At 37.9% G+C, this 19,212-nt stretch overlaps 2 protein-coding genes across 3 annotated transcripts in view; both read right to left on the bottom strand.

Annotated features, from left to right (window-relative positions):
* The window catches only part of ALS2CR11 (amyotrophic lateral sclerosis 2 (juvenile) chromosome region, candidate 11), a 54,752-nt gene extending 46,679 nt beyond the window's left edge, over positions 1-8,073 (bottom strand). The window contains exons 1-3 of the mRNA XM_012724765.1: positions 7,837-8,073; positions 2,868-2,957; positions 310-361 (exon numbers count right to left, since the gene is read on the bottom strand). Of these exons, the coding sequence (XP_012580219.1) occupies positions 310-361; positions 2,868-2,957; positions 7,837-8,073 (379 nt within the window). The remainder of the gene's footprint in view (positions 1-309; positions 362-2,867; positions 2,958-7,836) is intronic.
* Positions 8,074-10,251: 2,178 nt separating this feature from the next.
* Positions 10,252-19,212, bottom strand: part of TMEM237 (transmembrane protein 237) — an 18,932-nt gene continuing 9,971 nt past the window's right edge. For both annotated transcript variants that reach the window (XM_012724988.1, XM_012724995.1), the window contains exons 7-13: positions 18,678-18,835; positions 16,227-16,350; positions 15,744-15,935; positions 14,129-14,202; positions 13,413-13,506; positions 12,514-12,635; positions 10,252-10,815 (exon numbers count right to left, since the gene is read on the bottom strand). In XM_012724988.1, the coding sequence (XP_012580442.1) occupies positions 10,748-10,815; positions 12,514-12,635; positions 13,413-13,506; positions 14,129-14,202; positions 15,744-15,935; positions 16,227-16,350; positions 18,678-18,835 (832 nt within the window). In that variant the 3' untranslated portion in view covers positions 10,252-10,747. The remainder of the gene's footprint in view (positions 10,816-12,513; positions 12,636-13,412; positions 13,507-14,128; positions 14,203-15,743; positions 15,936-16,226; positions 16,351-18,677; positions 18,836-19,212) is intronic.

The following is a 19,212-nucleotide window of genomic DNA, read 5'->3' as shown; positions in this document are numbered from 1 at the left end:
AAAACAGCTCCTGAGGTTACGTGGACAGAGTCGTTTCAACCATTTCAGCATGCCGGTGAAGCCCAGCCTTCCAGGCATCCTCACCGAAGCGTGTCCCACCCTAGTTAGGGGCCACAGGACCGCAGCAGCTGGGGCAGTAACTTGAAACAGAAGCGCCCCCTAGTGGCTGCAGATAGTGATTGATAATAAAATGGTTAACGTTTTAAGCAACTAGTGCCGTAATACATAACTCAAACAATGAAACAGAATCTTAAAGCAAAAGATTGTTATGATTTAGCTAATTAACTATTAAAGCAAAAGAAAGGATACATGTAGGTATAAAATGTTTGCAGTTCTTTACATGAACAGCCAGGCAGCCAACCTATAACAATAAAACACAGCAAATGAATTTCTGAAAGTTAACTTTTCTTCCATTTTGCTCTACCCCAAACTTAAAAAAAAAATTCCTTCTTCTTAGCTTTTGTCATTATATATCATGTCTCTCTCATTAGAAGTACCTAGTTAATGGTAAATATCAAAAAGTAGAAATACACACGAAAAACAGAATTTGTTCAACGTAAACCTACAATGAAGCACATAGAACAAGAATGTCTCCAACTATCATCACTGAATCATTTTTGTATTAGGTGAGAATAGATAAAATATCACCTTGCAGATGAGAACTACGCCTTGCTTCAGTAAATTTTTAAAATTGCTTATTTAGGTGATGATGGTCGACAATATTGAACATAATTTAGGTGCGCAGGCCCACACCTTCTCCGAGGTCTGTAGCCACAGCACACCCACCCTCCAAGTACCGGGAATCCTTCACCACACTCTGAGCACGAGCTTTCTTAGCCAGAATCCTAAAGCCACTTTGTTCATTCAACAACTTTTAGATGCTGAGGGCTGTGAAATATTCATTCTCTGTTATATAATGTGTTCCAAAGTGCTAAAGAAAACTGTGACCTGTGTTTAACCATAAAATCAAATATAAAATGAATACAGAAACACTTGAATACAAATATGCAATGTGAGTCAAATATACTTAGTCAAAGTTAGGCCAAAAAACCAAGTAAAATCAACAGCAATATTAGTTAAAAATTGTAGGAAAAAAAATGCATGACCCAAGTAATATTTTCAAATGTAACTGATTTTAAAGATAGGGCTTTCAAACAATACAGAAAAAATGTTTAGCATTCAATAATCACTTAAAAGACTACTATATCTAAATTATGAAAGCCTAAAGAAGAAAATATTTTAATCTATTTCATAACTTCCTCATAGATATGAAATGCTAGGTAAAAGGGAATGTTCTAAGATTTTAAATTCTAAGGTGGGAGGCTATGCATATTACACAATCTCAGTGGAATATAAAATTTTTTTTTTTAAAGATTTATTTATTTGTGCATACAGAACCGGGGTACAGGCCAGAGGCTCAGGGGCGGTGAGAGGCCTCACCAGAGACAGAGTGGGGAACAGAACAGGCAGATCGACGAAGTACACTGCTGAGGGGAGCAGCGGGCGGGTCAGGAGAGGTCTGCCACTCCATGTGGTCACCTCCGGGGCAGGCGGGAATTGAACTCATGCGGAAGCAGCTTTAGATTCTCAGTGCAGTGCTTTAACCCGCTGCGCCACCAGGGAGGGCCATAAAATTTTTTGTTTGTTAAACTTGTGTTGTAGTGAGGAGGAAAAAGCATAGAAGCATAGTTACAATTGTGTATTGCACAATTCTATACATTCGGTCACATCACTGTCTGCCAAGTATCTCAGCATGAAGCCATGAGCGGCCATCCTGACTTATTTTATATTTCAGTAGATATTTATACTTTAACATACCTGATCTATCTGATAAAAAAGAGAATAGATTTCTGTTCAAATCTGAAAAGAGATTTAACATTCAATGGTAAAATGATGACCTGCACAGGTTGCAGGTAACAATGCTGGCACAGATTCTGGGGCCCACTCATGACCCAAAGTAGTAACCATCTCAACACCTTCACCTCCAATAGCAATGCGAGGCAGAAAGGCACTCAGAAAGCTGTTCACAAAACTTAAAAGTTTTAATGCATAGCTTTTTCATGTTTTTTGTGAAAACGGGATGTGACTATAAGAAATTAGAATAGCAGATTGTAATGCAGTTATCATTGAAAACACATTGTACAAATCTTGCCAAGTATCTCAGAATCACAGAATTTTCAGAGATGGTGATGTGACTTAATTATGCACGGCCAGGAGCTATAATCACACGCCAGAAGTATCCCAATAGTGTTCAGAAAATAAAGGTAACTACAAAATACCGTATTTAACAACTCTCAATGTTCACAGAGCCTCATGTCCCATATTTCACAGCACCCAGAAGAGAACAATAGTTTTTTTTTTTCTGGTTCTTTGCCTAAATATTAGTTAAGGCAACCTGTGAGTGTGCATGAATAGTGGTGTATATGCTTTGGCTTCAGGTGGTCTTCACTTCTTGAATGAGGAAAAGATATGGGGTCAATTTTCACACTGTAGCTCTTTTTCCTAAATCTCACAATAAATACAATCACCTGAACACCTCAATAAAAGCACAGATTCCGAGGCCACAGTCTATTATCCTAAATGATCAGATTTTAGGAAGGTCCCAAGAATCATTGTATTAAAAAGCATTCCAGGTGATTCTGATGGACCTAGAGTTTGGCAGTCTCCAACGTAGATAACATGTTTCCCCCTGTCAATCAGATGTTTTCTATAATTTTGGTGATTATTAGAATGCTTTCCTGACTCCCCCAAAATGAAAAATCCATGAAGGCTATCAAAGAGGATAATTTTCTACACAGCATTTTTTAACCAGATAGTAAAAATTAACTAGTTCTAGTACAAATTTTTTGAAGATTAGTCATACATACCACATCTCCAAATGGCACCAAAGTTGGCACCTCAGGTATTACTTCAACCCCTACTTTAGAGTCAGACCCTTTAAGAGTTTTTCTCAGCATCTACAATATAAGTAAATTAAGATTTTAGAAGGCAAAGAACATAACTAGATTTAAAAATTCCTTTAATTCATCAAATATTTTATGAGTACCCAGTATCAGATTTTATTCTTGACAGTGGGATGTTAATATAAGTAGAAAACTTGCCCTGTCTTTAAGTTCATCTATTCATTAACAGAAGACCAAAATGTACTCAATTAAACCTAAAACAATTAAGGGGATCGTTACAGCAAAGTGTGGTAGCATGAACAATGAGTTCTCTTTCCTGACTAAAAAATGCACCATCTCCGTATTCCAGTCTTAATCTGATGTGGGCTCCACAGAAGCCAGGGGTACCTCTTGTAAGTCATCTCGATAAACTCACTTACCAGTCACAGAATGCAGCGGGTGTTTTATTCCTTTGGAGTAATAGGTACTCTGGACTAGAATAATGCACAGATGGCTTTGGGTTTTTAATTGTGTGACCTTTCTCCTGATAACTTCACTAACTGGCATTTGCCGGTTCATATTTAGCTTTGCTTTTAAGGGCTATAGTCATGACACGTGATGGTTAACCTTTTAAAGTTACAAGACATTTTAACATAGCTTTTTAAAAATATACTAAAGGGAGGGGAATGTAAGAAAGGGGCAAGAGGAATAAGGAAAATTGCTTATTAAAAATATAACCTGAAAGGAGAATCGTTGTCTTTCGTGAATTTAAATCAACAGATCCTTATTTATCAGCATTAGTTTCTCCAAATCTTTCTACATATACCTTTTAAGAATCTTTTGCTCAATTTTTCAAATATATATCAAATCCTTAGTTATGTTGAAAATTTTGTTTTAAAGTATATAACAAATAATTTAGTTATATTAAAATGTTCTACATATCTGAGGATCACTGTCATTGCTGCATCTGATGGGTATGTTTTAAATTTAAGATTTAATTTGTAGTTTAATAAATGACATTAATAAATGTCATTAATAAAAGTCGTTTAATAAATGACAATGACTGTACTGTCAAAAAACCACCAAGCTGTGGCAATTATATGTATGTAGATCTTCCTCAACTTATGGTGACATTACATTCCCATAAGTCAATTGTAACTCAAAAATCTCATGTTGAGGGCCCTCCCTGGTGGCGCAGTGGGTTAAAGCACAGCACTGAGAATCTAAAGCCGCTTCCACATGAGTTCGATTCCCGCCTGCCGCCTGCCCCGGAGGAGACCACATGGCGTGGCAGACCTCTCCTGACCCGCCCGCTGCTCCCCTCAGCAGTGTACTTTGTCAATCTGCCTGTTCTGTTCCCCACTCTGTCTCTGGTGAAGCCTCTCACCACCCCTGAGCCTCTGGCCTGTACCCCAGTTCTGTATGCACAAATAAATAAATCTTTAAAAAAAAAAATCTCATGTTGAAAGTGCATTTAATATGCAGAACTTACCAAACATCATAGCTTAGCCTAGCCTACCTCAAACATGCTCAGAACATTCTCATGAGCTCATAGTCGGGCAAAATCATTTAATATAAAGCATGCTTTATAGTAAAGTATTGAATAGCAGTCTCAGCTGGTCTCCCAGCACCAGTGGAGAGTCACATGCAACAAATCACCAGTCTCTACAAAGATCAAAATTAAAAGTTTCTACTGAATACACAGCATTTTTTCTACTGAATACACAGCATTTTTTTACACTAACTTATAAGGCGCCATCTATATTTAATGTGGAATTTAATGTAGATCTCACGCTTTCTATTACCTTGGTAAACTTTTTCACAGAAACCAGATATTTTGAATGGGCATTTCAGCCAAAATAATAACTAGGGGTGGGGGGAACACTTTTAGTTTACTGATACTCAATTCATTCTTAACAACCTGCCAAAAATACTGTCTCCCTCCCTACTTCGCTATCTCTTTATCTTTCCTTCCTCACCTTAGCAAAGTTCTCTTCAAGGAAACCAACAATAACTGAAACAATTCTTTGCTAAAACTCTTTTAGAATCTTGAACAGAAGTTCTAAACACCAGTCCCATAAAGCCTCTGACACCATCTAGAATTTCTTCTGAACCTGCAGAGAATTTTGACTTCAGTTCCACTTAGCCTTTTACCTGTCTCCACTGGCCTGCACTATGGGTGGAAGCCCCCAGTGGCCCTTCATTAGAAAGTCTGTACATTAGGACCCTCCCTGGTGGGCAGCAGGTGAAAGCACAGCACTAAGAAGCTAAAGCCATTTCTGCATGAGTTTGATACCCCGCCCTGGAGGTGACCCACACGGCGCGGCAGACCTGTCTTGACATGCCTGTGGCTCCCCTTAGCTGTGTACTTCATCAGTCAGCCTGTTCTGCTCCCCACTCTGTCTCTGGTGAATCCTCTCACCGCCCCTGCACCTCTGGCCTGCACCCCAATTCTGTATGAATAAATAAATCTTAAAAAAAAAAAAAAGTCTGTACATTAACCCACTTGGTGCTTTACTTCTTCCCAGCAACCATTTGATCTTCTGAAGGGTAAATGAAAGTGAGCAGGTTTTTCCCACCCTCCCGCCATTAGCATCAATGATGGACACCTGTGGGCTTGCATGTGTGCCTGATGGCAGCACGTGGCGTGGTGTGAGCATGCGGTGAGTGGCGCACCTGAGCCGAGAGCCAGAGCACGTGAGGACAGCTGCCATGAACAGAGCACAGAGGTGGAAATCTGTGAGGCACAGGGTTCACCACGGAGAACCCAGAGTGCTCAGAGTGAGGATTCCAGGGGCCTAGGAGGCCTGCCAGAGTGCGCCCTCCCCGGCGAGCCTGTACCTGGTACAGAAAGGTCACTAAATCCTGAACTAGCCACGGAGGGCTCTTGGACTCTCTTGTACTCGAATGCCCTGGTCCACAGAGAACATGCTCTGCCTTGCTGGTGCTACATCCTCTTTGTTTTCTTTGAAAATCCATTATCCTTTTCTTAGGCCAGTCGGTCCTCCTAGCCCTAGAGAGAAACCTGCTCTTCTTCCATAAAGTAACACTTACTAACATGGCCGCACACACTGAGAGATGTGTTTGCTTCCACGTATTAAAAAAATGTATTTTGTACAGAAAATGTTAAACATATACCTGACCTTACTACCCTGTGATAATCTACTTTCAGAAACTTTGTCATATACGCCCCAAAATGCAAAGAAGTTATGGAAAAGACTACCTGTTGCCCAAATGTATAATGTTTAACCTGTGTTAACATTATAGGCAGCAATTACTAAACTCAAATGCATCCATTCCATGATTAATGGTCTCTATCATGTGTCACATAGCAGCTGTTGCATAATTTTAATAACAGAATTGCATTACTCTTGTTTATTGTATAACATCTGTATTGCATAAACTCACTGATGAAGTCAATTATAACTAAATCCAAATGGATTATTTAATTTCTTAAGTTATTCCTGTTCTGTCAGACATTATTAAAACAATCTACAGTCAAATCATTTGGGAAACCAAACTTGGACAAGCAACGTACCTTGCCTATAGACAACCTACTTTTGTACATGTATAGATGCTATTGCATCTATAAGCAAATTTTAAAGACTTCCTACATGGTAACTTCCTGTTATTGTAGATTTTCCATCAATGCATAATAAAAAGTCAACTATTCTTATGTGGGGTATTTCTTTCTCTCTCTCTCTCTTTAGCAATTAAATGGAACTCATCCTCATAAAACATTCACACACACACACACACAAAACTCATACTCAAAAAATATTGGCAATCACTACAGAATAAAGTACAAATTCATTAGGAGGACACATATAACAATAAGATGTATAAGCACATCTCTTACACAACCTCTTCCAAGTTTTACTCCACAGTTTAATCTAATGTTCTCTCAACTTACCAGAGCAATGAGTCGAGAGGATCCTAAGTTTTGGAATTAGGAGGGACGCTCCGGAGTCAAGTCATTCAACTCCATTTTATAGAGAAGAACACCATGTTCTTCTGAACCACTTGTTCCCTGATACTTCTATCAGAACTGTTTTGTTTTTTTTTAAAGATTTGTTTATTTGTGCATACAGAACTGGGGTACAGGCCAGAGGCTCAGGGGCAGTGAGAGGCTTCACCAGAGACAGAGTGGGGAGCAGAAGAGGCAGATCGACGAAGTACACTGCTGAGGGGAGCAGTGGGCGGGTCAGGAGAGGTCTGCCACGTCATGTGGTCACCTCCGGGGCAGGCGGGAATGGAACTCATGCGGAAATGGCTTAAGCTTCTTAGTGCTGTGCTTTAACCCGCTGCGCCACTAGAGAGGGCCCAGAACTATTTTTAATAACAGTTATGAACAGAAAATCGACAGAAAATGTAAAAATTTTCAATAACCCTCTAGTAAACTTGAAAAAAAAATCCCCCTTTTTCTGAAGGGAGAAGGTCTCCATCCTCACTACATGGCGAACTCCGAAGTTCTGCACATTTCAAAAATTTACCTTTCCAATTAACAGGAGGCCAGTGATTCATTTTGCAGAGGTGATGCAGATTTGCTCACTTCTAAGAACCTCAGGAATTGAAAATAAGGGAACTAAAGTTTCCAGGGTTCAGTTAGCCTGTTAGCCATCTAAGTGAAATCTAAGTGAGCCAACACTGGTTGACTCCCCTGTTTTGCACTGTTAAGAAGCACTTCCCATTACTCTCTCCTTAGTTCTCCAGACAACCACATAAAGTAGGTAGCCGTGATTACTGTCTTCACCCAACAGTTAACAAAATGGGATCCTGGCAAGTGGCGTAAATGCCAAGAGGCGGCAAGCTACGCCTTCCTCCGCCATCTCCACTTTCAACAGCGGCCAGGTCTCCCTGCCCTGCAGCCCTCGGTGCGCGGACCCTCTCAGCCTACCCTGGCCTCTTAGGGGATTGAGGGGCGGTCGAACTCTGCCCGTGGGTCCCCACTCACGTTCAGCAGCCGGTGCCCAGCGCCCTCCTTTTCCTTGTTCTTGTCCTTGCGTGTATCTGTGCTATGTTGCTGGATGCTACTGGGGACCGAGGAATACTCTGACCCTGGGACACGGATGACTTCCATGTTGGGGTGAGGAGACGTCTGAAGCACAGGGGATGTGTACAGGGAATGGACCCGCCCGTTGCCATCATCTGCTGTGCTGGGTAGATTAGACAGCTTCTTGGGCGGATCCATCCCTCTCTCTGCGGGGCCGGCCTGCACCTAACTGACTGTCTGCTACGGCGCAGGCGCGATCCTCCTCACCCCCCCCCCCCCCCCCCCCTTGCGGACGCTTTCCGGTGTAAACCCACAGCTCTAGGGACCCCCGGGCTTCACGTCGGGCCCCTGCCTGGTGCTGACTTCGGAGGAGTGTCAGCGAGCCTGAAGGTCAGCTGCAAGCACAGGCCCAGGCCGTTTCAGTTTTCTTTTGTCACTCAAACAGAACCAATTGCAGTCTCCAAACGACATTTTCTACTACCTCACATTAGTGGGATTATTTCATTTCAACACATAGTTATTTGGATGCAGTACCTGATGTTCACCTTCTACTCTTCAGGGGACAGAGCACAATACCTAGGGTCCTTGATATAGGTTTGTTGCCACTTTCAGTTTGTGCTGTATGTTTTAAGTCATTTTCCCAGTGAGACTTGTCCATCATAACACTGATTTCACTAGGGTTCATTTGATATAAAATAAAAAATAGTCAAACCTTTGGACACAGCTTACAGTCTGCAGGATTTTTAGAAGGTAGAAGAACAATAATGCTATTGGGGAGTGGGGTCAAATACAAATTGTTAAGTGGGGTACTCAAAAACAAAATAATTTGTATTCTTCAGAAAAATATCATCAGGAATGTAAATGGTAAATAGTCACTGGTAAAAAGGTTCAGGTTTTTACCTCACCCCAGTGAGAATGGCACATCTTCAAACAACTAGCAACAACAAATGTTGGTGAGGATGTGGAGAAAAAGGAACTCTTCTGCACTACTGGTGGGAATGCAAACTAGTACAACCACTATGGAAAACTGTTTGGAGGGTCCTCAAACTGCTAAACGTGGAACTTCCCTACAACCCAGCAATCCCACTCCTAGGTTATCTGCCCAAAAGACACAAAAACACTGATTCAAAAAGATATCTGCACCCCCATGTTTATTGCTGCTTTATTCACAATTGGAAAGACATGGAAACAGCCCAAATGCCCAAAAATGGATGACTGGATTAAAAAGATGTGGTACATATACGCAATGTATTATTCTTCATCCACCAAAAAAAAAAAACACATATCTTTTGCAGCAACATGGATGGAGCTGGAAAAGATCATGCTTAGTGAAATAAGCCAGAAAGAAAAGGAAAAATACTGGATTGTTTCTCTCATAGCAGGGATATAACGGAACAGGCAAAAAAAATAATGATAATGATGAACAGCCATATACCAGAGATATTTTGTGGGGGTGGAGTGGGGAATGGGATCAAAAACAGTGAGGGAAGGGAAATGTACTGGACTATGGTGATCATATCACATGGGTGATTTGGTGATGGGAAACCCAAGGGGATTGCAACTGAGATGGAAAAATGCACAAAAATATGTAAAAATAAACTATTATAAAATTTAAAAAAAAGTTTCAGGTTTTTAAAAATCTAAGCATGTAACTATCACACAACCCAGCAATTGGCCTCCTGATTTATCCCAGAGAAATAAAAACAATATTCATACACACATACACATTGTATAGGCACATTAGCAAAATCCCTTTAGCCACATAAATTTCCAGGGATTGTGACATGGACATCTTTGGGATACATCATTCAGCCTACCACAATCCTCCACCCCCATCCTGGTTTTCTCCTGTTTCTCATTGATGACACTGTTCAGCTGTGCTAAGCCTCAGCTCTAATGAGCATGGCTTCCCTGGAGTCTCCTAACAAGGAGGATCATGAACTCCTGTGCTCCAACCTGAGAACCATCGCCAATCACAGTGAGAGCTGGGACGAGCCCTATGACTGCAGCACTGCCTGCAGCTCCATCTCCTAACTCCTGGTGGATTCCCTTTTCAGCAATTTCAGTCTTATAAGCAGCAAGATAGTTCTTATGTGGCATTTGCGTTCAATTTAGACCTCTGCTCAGTGTCATGGTCTCTGACTATGCTCTGGTCATGGTCTCATGGTCAACTTGTCAATCCTCTTTTGTTCCACAACATCCAGTCACTTAGTCACTTGCTAATCAGGGAGGGCTGCAGGATATATTTCTTAAAGTTCCTTAAATGATCCTGATGGACAGCCAGATATTAGAACCACAGATACAGGTTTTAAGGGGAAAAAAAATTTCAAACAACAAAAAAGTAACTTCTTTTATTAAACATGAATAAAGCATCTTTCAAGTTAAGTTACATATTATAGTTATTACATGATACACAAACACTAAGTCAGTTTAAAAAAAAGACAAATTTCATATTTTAATTTATTCAGTAAGGAGACATAAAAAATGGTCTTTTCTCTCCCTGTCCTTATGTTCAAACCTGATACATATTTTATAACACTGAAGTAATGGCTATTTCAATATTAGTGTATTTAAAGATAGTTACTATAAATTTAACTAATTTGAGGAAAAAGGAAATAAGCACTTTCACCTGCTGGTTCCTAGCTCTTTATTTTCTTTGTCATTATGATGATAATGCTATACAGAGATTACGATTTGGTTATAAACTGTAGATAGAAGTTTACCATTTTTCATAATCTTGAGAAATTTTTTAGTATAATATAAAAAATCAATTCCAAATATACTTGTACATATCTTATAAAAATACACTTAAAAACAATAATGGGAAAAATTCTAACTACTGCGTCATCACTACTCTGAAGGTAAGTTAGTATTATGAAGAGATTTTGAATCCTTTCTCTTTTTCAGCATATTCTTCCACATCAGAGGAGAACATCAACTCTAGGAAAGAAAATGAACAGGTCATATTCAAAATAGTTGCTAGCGTTTTAGATATAGGCAGTCTCTGGAATACTGACAAAATTTACAATAGTAGCACCTCAAGTGACAATTCTTAACAGTAAAATCTAATTTTAAACGTGAGCTAGTGACAAATGTAAAAGCTTCACATTTTAATGTGTTCAAATTTTGTATATATTACAAACCCCTCAATTTAATAAAACACATATAATGAAAATATAACTCTTAGCAAATAGAAGTCAATTTTATTTATTCTTATTAGAGAATCCAGAATCACTAAACACTAAACACTAAATCACTAAAAGGTCTAATTCTACAGTGCTCATAATGATCTAAAGTACTGGGGACAGAGGTGGAAGGACTTGGAGCCAACATGGGGTGTGTGTCAGGGTATCTTAATATATCTCATGGAATTACCCTAACAACCCAATATGCAAGGTCTTCTCATCCTCATTTTATATTTCCTTTTTTTATTCACATGAAAGTAAAATGTTATATGACTTACACTGCCCTGAAGGAGAATAGGATTCTGCAAATATGTAGTAACACACGCTTTGTGATTTAGACTGAACACTGCACACCCCAGCTGGGTGCAGCTTCAATCCCAACTACAGTGTGGAGTGTTACTGGTAGGTATTTTCACATGTAAACTATTATGTAGCATAGACACATAATTTATTGAAATATGAAGAAATCCAGGGTGGGGCGAAACCAGAGGACTTGAATAAAATACAGTCCTCTGATATAAGTATTAGATGAAAAAATTCTTTGAATGACTAAAAACTAAACTGGATGAAAGAAAAACTACAAAATACATAAAGCCTATGAATATTTCTAAAAATATTTAAAATAGGTCAAAAGAAATAAAACAACATGATATTCAGTGAAGCAACATAAGAACTACAATGTAGAGAAGTGTGCTACTGAATGAAAACACTTAAGCTTACATTTTTTCCCCTTGTTTTTTAAAATGGAAATGTTGGGAAAATTCTCAATTCTAAGACTTGTGAGAGAGATAGGTTGTAATTAGTTGATCAAACTGTAGTTAAATGCTCAAGAGTTTAACAAATCAAGAATAAAACTGATAATCAAAATCCAGAGATTCAAGGATGAAGGTGTGGAACACCTGCCACGGAAATGCAATTTTCTGGCCCAGGACTGAGCAATTCCTGAAGCAGCACCAGAGAACTAGCAGCTTCCTAACATGATCCTCATCTTCAAGCTTTCCAAAAGTCTGGAGACTAGAGATTAGTAAATCTTACCTCATTCATTAGGCAAAGAATGAAGGGTTAACAATCTGTGTCAGACAGAGGAATTAAGAAAAATATACTAGACTTACATGTCTGACAGACGCTATAAAAGTGAATGATTCATTGCAAATGAAGAGATTTGTTATCAGGAGACCAAGAAGCAGAGTTCAGGCTTTCTATGGAATACGTGCAAGGCTTAAAGAGATGAAGTACCTCTGGAATATGCACAAGGGCCCCAGAATCCCAAAGTATAGCAAGAACCCAGCTCGCCTGGATACTTACTCCTTCCTACTTCTCTTGGCATTCTGTTACATCACTTTACTTTTATTCTTCTTATATTATTTTATTTTAGCATATCTTGGCTTTTGAATATTCCAAGCTATAGCAGTGTAAGATGTATACAATTATTAGAGAAGATTTTCTTTAATACCTTCACTAAGATCCATGCTCGGTCTATAAGCTAAAAAAAGCCACGACAATCCAACCAGAAGGGCCACCACCAGGTTCACCACAATCCATGGCTGCAGAATCTGTTCCTCAATTCCTGCTGTCCTAAAGGTATGAAAGTACTCTTCAGAAATGTTTTCACTTTGGCTCATATATCCAAATATATATACTTTTTAAATTTAAAAAATAAAAAAGCAATCTTCACCCAAGAGTAAAACATGAAACATGCCATTAAGAACAAAGCTTCAGATTAAGGAACTGTAAACAAATCCACTTTGCACGCTGATTAGTTGCCAATTCATTTTTTTTTTCTTTTTAAGTTCCCCTTTTCTTCCAGCTATTATGGATACAATGTATGGATGCAGAAAAGTATCTTCCCTTTTTTCTCTGTATTACATGTCTCAGGTCACTAGAAAAAAAAAGACCATCCCTCTGAGTTTAGTGAGCTGAAATCTTAGCCATGTGATTCTGACTCTGTCAAGGCCACACCGCACTTCCTGGCTTTGCTTGGTTTTCAGAGTCTATCCCCAGCTACCCACTCCCGTCACTATTCTGAGCTATTAAGCTTCCTGACCAGGGGCGAAGGTGAAGGCCTCCTCCAGTTCATCGCGGAATGATTAACTTTAAACCATTACTTAGAGATTTAAATAAAAATTTTAAAAACAAGACATTTCACTAAAAATGCATACATACATGTATGTACATTTTAAATGCAGCTCTATAGAATAATAGTTGGCCATTAACCCACTTGCTTGCCATGATGTGTATAAAAACAAGCTCCTCGTTTATAAATGAAAATACATGAAAGAGTGGAAGGGGAAGAAGAGTACCATGTTGCTGTTATGACCATCAGCAGTTGCTAACACTACCGTGAATTCTTACCAGAGGCTACCATTCACAGAAGAAGGTGTGTAAAGATGAATTCTGTCACTTGTCATTTGCTGACTCAGAGACAGGGTAAGGGCAGCAAAGTACACTATGAAAAAGACAAATAAAATGACTAGAAAAGCATTTTTACCAACCCATTTTATTCTGAATGTATAAATTATATTAAGGTCAAAAAATCTGTACATTGGGGAACTGATATAAAAAGAAACTTATTTGATCAATTTTAATAGGCTAGAGAGCCTTATATTGTTTTTCAAGACTACAGGTGCAGAAAGGCCTTTTTTTTCTTGGCAAGAGCCAAGAAAATCTTTTAAGAAAGTAAATGATTTACTGAAGGTCCTAAAACTAAATTTATTAACATTTCATAACTTAGAATAAAATGTATTATAAATTATCAAAAGATATAAAATAGTATTCGCTACTGAAATGTTTTACCACCTGAATCTGTTTAATGCTAAATAGAAATACAAAAAACTAAAAATTCAATAATATGGAACAAGTTAAGCTTTTTAAAGTTACTTAAATCAACCTCTATTAAAACTAATTCTGTAACTATTATGTCCATGACTTTTTTTAAATTACAAATTCCACTAAGTATCTATAACAATGTTTACATGGAGTGATCATACAAAAATAAAACTAATTTTCCTTGTTCAAAATTATAGTGTAACTCAAATTATCTTACAGTTATCAAATTAAACTCTACTCACAGAAAGATGCTAAAGCTGTGGGATCCAGAGCAAGAAAATTTCGAATTGCTACTGATGTTTTAGCAAAGTCAATCCTAGAAAATACAAACGCTTCTTGTTACAGTGCATTTGTAAACTTCTTACAAAACTGTATTCTCACCCATATTTTTTCCTTTTCCATTCTAATACTATCATACATATTGACTACTATTAAGCATTAAATAGCTTATACTTAACATATATGAAAGATTATCTTATTTATAAAGGGTCACATGTAATAACTAGAAGACTAAGTCAACAATCCTTTGGAGTTAACATAGTCTGAAGAAACAAACGTCATCTATAAAATTTCATTAGATTCTATCTCTTTGTATTAGTCATACCATTTGTATTATTTACATCAGTTGTTTTTCTTAGTGGGTTGAATTATGTTCCTAAAAAAGATATGTTGAATTTGGAACACTGATGAACATCACCTTATTTGGAAACAGGGTCTTTATGGATACAACCCAGTTAATATGAGGCCATAGAATGGGTCTTAATTCAGCATGACTCATGAATTTTAAAGAATAGGCATAGACAAGAGGTACATAAAAGCAGACAACAGAAACAGAGACTGGAGTGATGCATCCATATGCCAGAAACTACTGGAAGCGAGGGAAGAGGAATGGAATAAACTCCCTCAGAACCTCAAGATGGAACCAGCCTAGTCAACCTTAATTTCAGATTTCCAACCTCAGAACTGTGAGAGAATAAATTTCTGTTTAAAGTTATGGCAGTCATGGGAAACTAACATAATACCCAGAGTCTCTTCTACATCTGACTGAGAATATCTGGAAAACGGTATTTAGGATATTTTGTGTTGATTATATTTGGCTTAAATTTTAAACTAGAGTTGATGCTGAAATGGGTTAAGATTTTTGGGAATGTTCTTATTCACAATAGCCCCATCCTTCCAAAAAAGAATGAGTTGGCTTTAAAAGAAAAGTGTCAAAATAAAGTAATATTACAGTAGTCCCCCTTGTTTTTGGTTTTACTCTTTGAGGTGTCAGTCACTGTGGTCTAAAGATATCATACAATATTGTAAATATGATTAATAATAAAGGTATTCTACAATATGGATATATAATAAAGGTAGTCTACAATAAGCCTGCCTGGGCTTATGCTGACCAGGCAGAGTCAGCAGCACAGGCATGGTGCCGCTCTTAACAGACAGTTGTTGGAGAGGTATTCTGAAAGAGTACATTCATATAACTTTTATTACAGTATATTGTTATAATTGTTGAACTCTATTACTAGTTACTGGTGTTAATCTCTAGTAAGAGACTAATTTATTTATCATTAATTTCATTAATTTATTAACTGCCTAATTTATGAATTACACTTTTTCATTGTGTGTAGGTATAATAACAAAAAAAGTGTATATATACATAGAAAGAGAGTGAGAGAGAGAATGTGGTACTATCTGTAATTTCAAGCATCTACTGGGGGTCCTGGAACTACTCCTCTTATAGAAAAGAGACTATAGTTAATATCCTGTAATCCTGTCTCCAGAACGATAGATGCAGTGGCATATTTTGCTTAATATTTCCTCCTGAAGAAACTGTAGAAAGATCTGTAGTCGTAAGAGTCTTACCTGTCAAAAGCTGAAACTGTACTTAGCGCCAAAAGCAAGTAGAGAAGACTCTGGAATGGATATGCTAAGGTCTTGTATTGTTGCAGAAGGTTGGAGAGGTTAGAAAGCTGATCTCCTGCTAGAACATATATCACAACAATATTCCACACAGCACAGCCAGCCAAGAAGCCATGAGAAAAGAGACCAACCATCCTGAATGAAAAAGGCTCTAATTATTGTACAAGAATTACTAAAGTAAAAAGCTAAATTATTTTTTAAATTTCCTCACATACAAGAATAAAACATTTCATGAAAGGTAAAAACAAGGTTTCTTTCTACTACACTGATAGGCAGGTTATTAACTCTAGGTAAATGTTAAAAAAAATTCCTATCCACCACTTTAAGTTGTTAATTTTTTTCATAATGCTAAACAATCAACACTTTAAAATTTTTAATTATGGAGCATTTGATTTGCTTTAAGAAATGCCCAACAGAAGGAGCCACCTGAAAGCTCTGTGCACTGACAGCGCAACATCTCGGGTCGTCCAAGAGGCTTTCATGTCCATTGCCACATCTATATTCCCTGTGGTCTTTATCAACTCCGAACGGTCAGCAGCCTGGAATCGCCCTAAGAACATATAATACGGTTAGCAGTCACTAGCAAGAGAGACTTTGATAACCCTTTTATTATTCCACACTTATAAGCTCTCATGTTAAATTAAAATTGTTTTTCTGTCTAAAAATTTTACCTGATTCATTCCCTATTTCAAGAAGTAATGTTCCCTATTAGTTGCTTAAAACTATTATTTTTTATCTTTAAGAAAAGCAAACAGTGTTCATGCACTTTCTTCGAAAATAAATGTTAAAGTAGCAGTTTCAGAAATCAACTATATTTAATGAAATATAATGAACTCCCAAATCACAACAAAATCTAGAAAAATCTTTTCAAAAAGATTCAAAATCTTTAACATGATATAACCAAAAAAAAAATCTAGAGATTCAGAAGTATTAAAGTTTCAATGCCAACACTTCATTTTTTAAGATAAATTTTTTTAAGATTTTTATTTATTTATGCTTACAAGCGCTGGGGTGTAGGCCAGAGGTGTAGAGGATAAGAGGATTTACGAGAGACAGAGTGGAGAATGGAACAGGCAGATGGACTGAAATACACTGCTGAGGGGAACAGCGGGTGTGACAGGAGAGGTCTGCTGCCCCATTTGGGTCAGTAACCTGGCTGGGGATTGGATAGTACTGCAGTGGCTGGTGATAGCTTCATAATGCTGAGACTTAGCCCCTTGCGCCACCAGGGAGACTCTCAATGCCAACACTTTAAATATAAGTCACTATTGAAACAGTTTAAATTTCTTAGGTAAAAAGATACCAGTGTGTCTCTTATGACTCTCTGTGATGATAGAAAAAAATGGGTTGTCCCCCAAACTTCTTTTAAGAAAATTCATGTGAAAGTTGCAGTTCAAGTGTCAGTACTATTAACACTTTCCAAGCAGAATTTTATCCTTTCACTGTTAATGAAGAGGCACTTGCTTATAGATCTTTAAGTCTACAAATGGACTCAGGAAGCAGGAGAGGTCACATTTCAATTATCCTTGTCAAACCTGGCTGTCAGCTATTTTGGAGGGTGAAAGACAGAGGTTTCTGTGTTAAGGAAAGTAAAAAAGAAAAAGAGGACTGAAGAATACTGCTTAAAAAGAGACTGAAATAAGTTACATGGCCATGTGATATACCAGCACAAGCACTTACCTTTAAGTCATGAGACCTTGCTTCAAGACCTAATTCTGCACTAGATAACTGCTCTAGATAAACAGCCACAGATAACTGGTTAAATCAGTTATCTGCAGGGTGGCAGATTTCTCACTGGCCAAAAACTGCGAAGACACCTTAGATGGTACCTTATGAAATCAGAATTCTAAAAAAATTTATGTAAAATTGGCCCTCCCTGGTGGCACGGGGGTTAAAGCACAGCACTGAGAAGCTGAAGCCACTTCCGCATGAGTTTGATTCCCACCTGCCCCAAGGTGACCTCTCCAGACCCACCTCTCCTGACCCACTGACTGCTCCCCTCAGCAATGTACTTCGTAGATCTGCCTGTTCTGTCCCCACTCTGTCTCTGGTGAAGCCTCTCGCCGCCCCTGAGCCTCTGGCCTGTGCCCCAGTTCTGTATGCACAAATAAATAAATCTTTTTTAAAAATTATGTAAAATTATAAATTATATATTGGAAGGCCTAATCTTTATGTTCCATATGAGTTGTTCAGGCAGCATGTTCTTAGCATATCCAATGAGTAATAGACAGTCGTAATCGTATTTTCAGTAGTTTTCATTAAATACAACAAGTTCAGCCTTATATCCAATGAATGTTGTACAATATCAGAATTGTTTTCCAAAAGGATACACAGCTATAATGTGTTATTTCTTAATTAATGTGGTAATATTATCATATTCTTATTTATTTTTAATCACAGTTTATATCATTACCAACACCACTATCAGATGGAGAAAACTGGTAAAATATAACAAAGAATAAAGAAGTAGGGGAGATTTAAAATTTATCCATAATCCCATAATCTAGAACAAATAGCATTAATGTTTGGTATATTTCTTTTTTTATCTTTTGCCCCATGCCTTTCTCTATATGTGTGTGTGTCTTTTTCATTATGATTTTTCCATGAAATGAAAAATTCTTTCTAAACTTTATTTTTAATGATGCAGAACTTTTACTACATGGATGCACTGTAACTGACAGATACCATTCTCCTCTTGCTTTACATTGTTTCAAGTTTTTTGCTCTCATGAATAATAGCATGATGAATTACCTTTCTGCATAAATTTTTGTCCACATTTTTGCTTATTTCAGATTTCTAGATGTATAATTCCTAGGTCAAAGAATTTCCTTGGATAATTCTTAAAGAGTTCACATTTCAAAGCAAAGAACCACTTACGGCTTTTTTCCACAAACACTTTGCCTACAGGCTGGCTAATGCCCACAGGTGCAGTGAACATAGACTGTTGTTCTGGTGTACTCTGCTCATCAGTGATTATGTCTTCATCTTCTACTTCCAGCTCATTGGCAAACTGTAGTTCTGCTGGTTGTGTTTTTCTGTAATCAGGGAAAAAGAAAGAAAATTACTGAATTTTTACAGACCTACTTAAGGAGGTACCTGTGAGTATAATGAAGAGTACTGGATGTCAAGCTGAATATTTGGGACTTATACAGATAGACCTATGATTAGCTGTTAAGTGTAGCAAAGAATCACCTGTATTTCTGTGGGTCTCAGTTTTCTCTTCTGGAAAATGAAATGACTAAAGCAGATTTGTAAGGTTCTGGCCAGACTTAAAACTAAATGACTATGCGGCCCTCCCTGGTGGCGCAGCGGGTTAAAGCACTGCACTAAGAAGCTAAAGCCACTTCTGCATGAGTTCGATTCCCGTCTGCCCCAGAGGTGACCACATGGTGCGGCAGACCTCTCCTGACCC

This window comes from Condylura cristata, unplaced genomic scaffold (genome assembly GCF_000260355.1).
Source record: "Condylura cristata isolate star-nosed mole 26May11 unplaced genomic scaffold, ConCri1.0 scaffold00002, whole genome shotgun sequence".
Lineage (NCBI taxonomy): Eukaryota > Metazoa > Chordata > Mammalia > Eulipotyphla > Talpidae > Condylura > Condylura cristata.
This window is presented reverse-complemented; position numbering and strand designations above follow the sequence as displayed.